The sequence below is a fragment of the Petaurus breviceps genome, unplaced genomic scaffold (assembly GCF_028583685.1).
Source record: "Petaurus breviceps papuanus isolate PSGF00001 unplaced genomic scaffold, PetGlider_PUasm1.0 37, whole genome shotgun sequence".
NCBI lineage: Eukaryota > Metazoa > Chordata > Mammalia > Diprotodontia > Petauridae > Petaurus > Petaurus breviceps.
This window is the reverse complement of record NW_027186296.1, coordinates 10,644,373-10,652,249: the sequence shown is the minus strand read 5'-3', so window position 1 is coordinate 10,652,249 and position 7,877 is coordinate 10,644,373. Positions and strand designations below refer to the sequence as shown.

The 7,877-nt window shown below is 40.1% G+C and overlaps 1 protein-coding gene across 1 annotated transcript; it reads right to left on the bottom strand.

Annotated features, from left to right (window-relative positions):
- Positions 1-502: 502 nt before the first annotated feature.
- LOC138168469 (olfactory receptor 6E1-like) lies at positions 503-1,438 on the bottom strand. Its single transcript, XM_069097487.1, has one exon. The coding sequence runs from the start codon at positions 1,436-1,438 to the stop codon at positions 503-505; it is 936 nt and encodes a 311-aa protein (XP_068953588.1).
- Between the last annotated feature and the right edge of the window lie 6,439 nt (positions 1,439-7,877).

The window sequence follows — 7,877 nt, the reverse complement described above, 5'->3', positions numbered from 1 at the left end:
TCACAGAAGGCAAGAACAATTTAACTTTATATGAGGATTTTAAGACACATACAACAAAAGTGCTTTTGGTGATGTTACATGTCAGTTTCTAAAGTTTCAAATGCAGGAGCAATAGCTGGATTTGTTTTTAAAGAATTATAAGGAAGGCATCCACACTTAGGATGTAGGCATGTATAGGAAATGGACAACAGGAAGAACCAGACATAATAGTGGTGTTGACTTTGCTGTGCTTTCTGCCTCCTAACTTACACTGATCTAACAAATCACCAGCTTCCCAGAGGGTGAGAAAGGCAGGAGACCTTTGGAGTTTGTTATTTATAAGAAAGGATGGTGGCATTGCATTCAGAATAGCTCACTCTAGCATCTGGTGCAGGTTAAGGGAACAAAACAAAAATATAGATAGGTCAGTAGAGAAGGAGACACTGAGAACAGTGATTTTAGGTAACCACAAGAGGCTGGCTGTACCTCCTATGGGGAATTTTCCTAGTTCTGCAGCTCCAGCTCAGACCTGGGAGATCCACTTGCCCACCTTTTCCCTAATCACCAGTTTCACCTGTTTGTTCCTCAGGGTGTAGATGAAAGGGTTGAGCATTGGGGTCACCACAGTGATGAGGAGGGCCACCACCTTGTTCAGGTTCTCTCCTTCATTGCCCTTACCTGCCCTGACATACATAAAGATGCAGCTGCCATAAAAAAGTGATACCACAATGATATGGGAAGAACAGGTGGAAAAGGCTTTCTGTCTCTCCTTGGCTGAGGGAATGCGCAAGATTGTGTAGAGGATGTGGCCATAACAGGGAGCAGTGACAGATAAGGTGCCCAGTAGACTGATATTGGCCACAACAAAGCCTATCAATTCCACTAGACTTGTGTCTGCACATACTAGTTCAAGCAATGGGAAATTGTCACAAAAAAAGTGATTGATGACATTGGGGCCACAGAAAGGCTGCTGAAAAGTGATGCCACTAGGTACGATGATAAGAAGGAAGCCTCCCACCCATGAGGACAGCACCAGCTGCACACAGACCCTTTTGCTCATGATGGTGGCATAACGCAAGGGGTTACAGATTGCCACATACCGATCAAAGGACATCACAGCCAGGAGGAGGAATTCTGTTGTTCCTAGGAAGAAGTACAGGAAACCCTGCAGGAAGCATCCCAGTAAGGAGATGGTCTTGTTGCCTGTTAGGATGTTGTTCAGCATCTTGGGAAAGATGACAGAAGTGAACCAGATCTCCAGAACAGCAAAGTTTCTGAGGAAATAGTACATGGGAGTATAAAGACGTCGATCCATCAGGGTGACGACAATGATGAGGAGGTTCCCTAGCAGTGTGATCAGGTAGGTCAGGAGGAGCCCCACAAAGGTCAGCATTTGTAATTCACAGGCGTCTGTGAGTCCCAGAAGAATGATCTCAGTGATAGTGGTGCTGTTCCCCATGTTCCCTGTTGGGGCCAGAGAAACAGGGCATCAACAAGAGAGGCTATGAGGCTCTGGGATCATATGTGGTCTAGAACTGAAGAGAACAGGAAATGACTGAAGCTTTTTAAGCTGAAGGATTCAATTATTTTTATGTTTAGCAATAGCCTCCACCTTACCTTTCACCTTTCCCATCTTCTAAACCTCTCATCAAGTTTGTGGAATGTATGAATATTTTCTTGGATTTTAAACCCCATGGGAGTAACAGTGTTGACTTGGGTAGTTGAGTGGAGTAATATTAAGCTTAGTAATAACAGTTTGATTGAAGAGTAAAATTTTTTTAGACAAAACTCTTACCAGTCCCCTTAGATATAAGATCCTAATTTCCTAACCAAAACCAACTTTCTTTGGGGGGCATTTTGTTGTTGCAGTTGTTGTATTAATAAGAAAGAGTATTTTCTCAAAAACTTTTTTCCCCTTTTCTTTTATCTCAACCTGCTGAATTATTTTTTTCCCCTGCTCCATAATGCTACAGGAATGTTTTCCTAATTCCACAATACCATTTATCTCTCTAAATCTGATATATCACAGGACATTTATGAAAGCTTTAGGAAAGAATATCTGAGCTCTAATTTTATTATCTATTAATTGTTGCTATCTGCTATCTCTATTAAATATAATAATAATAATGAAACAAATTTTAAGTGTGAAAAACAAAATTCCATATAAATTATAAATAAAACCAAAGGAAGAAAAAAATTGGGCCAAAGTTCACTGGTCAATAAGGATTTATTTAGCACCCCCAATATTCCAGGCACAGTGCTAAGCACTTGGGATCCAAAGAAAGGCAATATATAGTCCCTGCTCTTAAGGAGGTTGCAGTTTAATGGGGGAGAAACACACAAACAACATATACAAACAAGCTGTACATAGGATAAAGTTGAAATAATCAGTAGAGTGAAGTCAATAGAATTGAGGTGGATTGAGAAAGGCTTCCTGTAGAAGGCTAGGTTTTTGCTGAGACTTGAAAGGAAGCCAATAGGCTGAGATGAGATGAGCATTCCGAATATGACTGACATGAAAATGCCCAGAATCAGGAGATAGAGCGTCTTGTGTGAGGAATAGCAAAGAGGCCAGTGACATTAGACCACAGTGTAAGTGGTGGTGGCAGCATAAGATATAAGAGACCTGGGAAAGTGGAGGAGGAGCGTTAGATTATAAAAGGCTTTGAATGCCAAACAAAGGATTTTATTTTTCATTCTGAAGGGAACTATTGGAATATATTGGGAAGGAGGGAGACATGGTCAGATGGGATCTTTTCAAAGATCTCTTTGGGAAACTGAATAGAAATTGGATTGGGTGGGGAGAGGTTTGTGGTAGGCAGACCAACTAGTGGGCTTTTGGGAAAAATATTTTGTTTGATGCATGTTTGTAGGATATGCTGTATGCTTGGCATATGGTACTTTTGGAGATCAAGTAATTTATGTTTTAAATACCTCTAATACCTAAAAATCTAAGAGCATTATGTAAAAAATAAACAATATTTATACCAAGGAAATAACAATAAAATCATTGAGGTATTGAATAGTACCAGGAGAATAATAGTCAAAGAATTTTTTAAATATCTGTTTCAGAGAAAATATAATTAGATTTCTTATGTCAGTATTCTAGGAATAATACTGGTTAATGATTTTATAAGTAATGGTAGATCTGACACCTTTAATCGTCAAGTTTTAGGTTGAGGTCAACCTCAAAGGTTATCTAGATTTTCAATAGGAGTAAAATTTAGTCTCACTAGAATAAACTAGAGAAGTGGTCAGATTAGCTAAAAACTATCATATACTGCATAAAATACTTCAAAAGTGACAGATGATGAGAACCTGGGATGGATTTAATTATGGCTGGAAACAGACCTTAGGTTCATAGAGGAACATAAGCTAAATACAAGTCAATATTTTAAAGTTTTGGTGGGAAAGCACTCAAGAGAGTGATCTGAGAGTCCAGCAAGTCTTCAGTAGATGCTTTTTCATTCTTTCATTCACAATAACAATAATGATGATATCTGAGCACTTTATTTTGAGCCAGCAGACATGCCAAGTGCCAACTGATAAACTGCTTAGTTCTTCCCATTTTACTCAGAAATCAAATTGATGAAATTAAAGTCATGAGAAAACAGCTTTGTGAGAGCTCACCTGACTGTGAAAGAGAGACTCAACATCCCAGGAATTGTTGGCATTCTTCCTTTTTTCTAGGACTCTGACTGACAGGAGGAGAGAAAGTCCAGCAGCTGTAGGGGGTCTGGGTGCTCAATGGGCTGTTGTTGAAAGAGAGGGAATCCCTCTGTTCTCTCAGTATAAAAGTGTAGCTTTGGCTCCATGTAGTTGTGTGAATGCAGTATTCAGGCTGTGGAGGTCCCTTTGAGATGCCCTGCCCTGCCCCATCATACTTTAGGGCGTGTTTCATTTTGGGTCTGTGTGGTTCAATTAGATGTGGAAGAACTATGGTTTTCCTTCACTGTGTAAGGATACTCATAGATTTTACATGAATTTGATGCTGTCAGAATCTTTGGGTTATTCAGTTGTGAGTGTGACATGGTATATAGATAGGACTGAACAGTTTGACAGAGTAATTCGTACAAATTCCCTTGAGGATGAACAAATTTGCTAGAGGTTCCACTGTAATAATAACAATGATAGCTAACATTTATATAGTGCTTTAAAGTTTGCAAAAACACATTACAAATATTGTTATATTTTATCCTCAGAGCAACCCTGGGAGGGAGATGTATAATTATTCTCATTTGACAGATGAGGAATATGAATCAGACATAGATTAAGTGACTTGCCCAGGGTCATACAGTGTTTGAGGTAAGATTTGAACTCAGGTCTTCCTGACTCCCAGGCCAGGTTGTATGCCTTATTAGACTCCAGTCTACAAGACAGATTTTCTAAGGACACTGGGGTAACCCTTTTGTTGCTCCCTACTCCCCTAAAAATGTGCATAAAATTCAAGTTATCTGTCACTGCAAATGCTCAGGTTACTTCTGTGCTTCTTCTATTATTGGTGGGATTAAGCATTGTATTCAGAGAGTTGAAGGAGACATCTGATTCTCATTGCCTGCTCCAGGAGCTAATATGTCATCTGTAGAACCTAAACAAGATCAACTCGTGTCTTTTTCTCATAGCTAGTTTTCAATTTCTAGCAACTCCATTCTCAGCTTTATGTGTGGCCAGTTAACTAAAATTACATGTCACAAATAACTTCATAGCAAAGAAAATACAGTCTCTGAATCCCTCCTGTCAGCCAGGTCCATCATAACATCATCCCCTGGTCCCTTCCTCTAAGTACCTTCTTGTGCTTCCAAAGAAGAAACTTTGTGTAGAAATGGATAGCAAGAGCAAACATGTTCATTATTGGGAACAAATCCTTCTTTCTTCCCTCCTGGGTCACAGAGTGACTTTGGCTGCTGAAGGCTCATTTGGTTTATCCATAGGTGGGCCCCTAGGGGCTTGTTGATGACTGACTCTTGTGCAGGTAAGGGTGAGGTGTGCACAAAGGGCTTTGTGCATGAGATATTTGTGGAATAGGCAGTCCCTCTGTGGACAAGTACCAGTTCTGTAGTATTTGGGATGCTACTTGTTTCCATGGAAACACTAAAGTACACAAGCCATGTTTGACCCTCCCAAGGTTCTCTTTCCCTTTCTTGGCTGATGGGGCTGGTCTCCCCAGAGATTCATTATAACCCAGTGATAACAAGGACACAACCTCATCACAAACATCTTGGCTGTTACTTTTTCCAACACTGGAACCAATAGTTTCCTCTCCTTGTTTTGGCCAAGACCTACAATTAGTTTTGAGAAAGTTTAACCACACAGGTATTACATTTAACAATGATTTGAGAGGTTTGAAGGAGGAAGATGGGCAGACGAGATTATGCCCAGGTCTGGCCAGTGCAACCATGGTGGGGCTTGGTGGGGCCCAGAGATTGAGAGTTTAGTGCATGAAGGAATTTAGTGCTGTACTATTTCTGAACCAGGAATAGAAGAAGGAAAATTTCACCTTTTGCCTCTTTCTAGGTAACACATCTGTATGATGATCCCAATGTGATCAATAACCTCCAAATTGATTTATTTTACAAGTTTGCAATTTGGTATATAGTATGCAGTGTCCCAAAAGTTTTATACAACTAAAAGTGCCCTCAGACATTTGGAACAATCTGCCTAAGTTTTTCTAAAAGCAGGACAAATTTGCATTTGGTTCCCAGGCAATTTCATAGACTTCTACACTTAGGCTATGAGAACTGGAAGTGATCTTGGAGATCTAATAATTTAGTTGGTTTATCTAATGCATTGAGGGCATTTCTTCCTGTTCAAAGAGAAGACGTTTTGGACTCTGAAAGCTGCAGGAAGTGGGAATGATCATCCTTCCTCTTCCAATCCTGACTCTTCTCCTTGTTGGCCGTATGACCTTGAGAAAGTCACTTCAGCTCTTGGGTCTTGTTCTTTTCATATCTAAAGTGATGAACTCCATGATTTATGATCACTGAGTCACAGAATTTTAAAGTGGGAAGTGACTCCTAGTTCCATTCCCTTTTCCCTCTTAATTCTCCCTACAACATACCCAATATGTGGTCAAACACATTCTGTTTGAAGACCTCCAGTGAGGGGCAACCTCTTACATCCTGGACAGCCTGTTCAACTGTGCCATAGCTCTGCTCTTTAGGAATTTCCCTCTGATATCAAACCTCAAATCGCCTCTTCAACACTTCTTCCTATTGTTCCTGATTGTACTTTCTGAGATCAAACATGATGACTCTAATCCTTCTTCCTCATGGCAGAAGTGCCCTTTTCCTTGAGTCTTCTCTTCTCTGTGTTAATCTCTTTTTTCAACTGGTCCTAATTTGGCTTAGACTAAAGACCTTTTATCATCCTGATTTGCCTTTTTCCGGATGCTCACTGGCTTATCAATGTTCTTCCTGTACTGGGACAACTCAAACTGAACATAGCACTCCAGATGTGGTCTGACCAAGATGGAGCACAGAGGTTGTATCAGCTGATTCCCGGACGCTGTGCCTCTCCATCCCAGGCTTCCTCCAGCTCTCAGCTAATGAGCCACTGTCTGCATGAACCTTTGGCCTCTTTAATCATAGTGCCTTCCCTCTATGTCTATTCCCAATTTGTGTTGTCTTCATCTTGTTTGTGAATAGATGTTTGCATGTTGTCTCTTCAATTAGCATGAACTCCTTGAGAGTAATGCTTAACATAGAGCCTGGCACATGTTGTTATCGTTTAGTTCTGCCTGGCTCTTTGTAACCCCATTTGGGGTTTTCATGGGAAAGATACTGGTTTGCCATTTCCTTCTCTCGTTCATTTTACAGATAAGGAAACTGAGACAAAACAAGGTTAAGTGACTTGTCACATAACTAGTAAGTGTCTGAGGCCTGATTTGAACCTAGAAAGATGAATCTTCCTGATTTCAGACCTGGCATCCTATCCACTGTACCACTTAGCTGCCCAGGCACTAGTAGACACTTAATAAATGTTTACTGATTGACTGTTGATTAATTGATCTATTGAGTAGGGATTGTTTGCTTCTTTTGCCTTTCTTTATATTCCAATTGCTTAGCACAGGGCCTGAGAAACAGTAGGTATTTAATAAATGCTAGTTAACTGATTGAATAACGTAGCCCAAGACCACGTTGCAGTCCACTCATACCCTTACATTTTTTTCCAGGAGTAAAACAAAGATGGCTGGGGCATACTTGAAGTATTAAGCTAGGTGAGGCTCTCATTTATCAAACAGACCATCAAGGTTACAGGGAGCTCTTTCCAGAGCTATTGAAGTTATGCCTGAAGAACCCGGAGTCTAATCTGGGTGGCAAAGTGACAAGAAGTTGGGGAAGGGGGAATGTGAAGCATGGCTGGTATCTGCCTGAAATAGTGGCCCAGGAGAGGCATTCACCAGTGTCACCAACTGGCATTAACCCAGAGCTTTTAGGGTTTTCCCTGCATTTATATATCTCATCAAATCCTCACAACTACCCTGTAAGCTAGGTTATTACTCCTTTTTTAGAGATGAGGAAACAGGTTCAGAGGAGTTAAGTGACTTGTTCTGGCTTACAAACCTGCTGAGCATCAGAGATAAAGTCTAAACTCAAATTTTCTTTTTCTTTTAGAAAAAATGTTTTTAAAAAAGTTTTATTGATTTTTTTTACATTATAACTTCCTAATGGTTTTGTACCCTCAAATAAAATCCCCCTTTGTAAAAAAAATCAGTATCATCAACCAAAACAAATCCAAACATTGTATGGCTTCATTTTGTGCATACAGTCCACCCCCTCTCTACCAAGAGGCAGGAGGCCACTTCTGAATTCACCATTTTACAATGCATTAGGGTTCTGAAGTCTTCCACTGTTCTTTTCTTTTCTTTTCTTTTCTTTTCTTTTCTTTTCTTTTCTTTT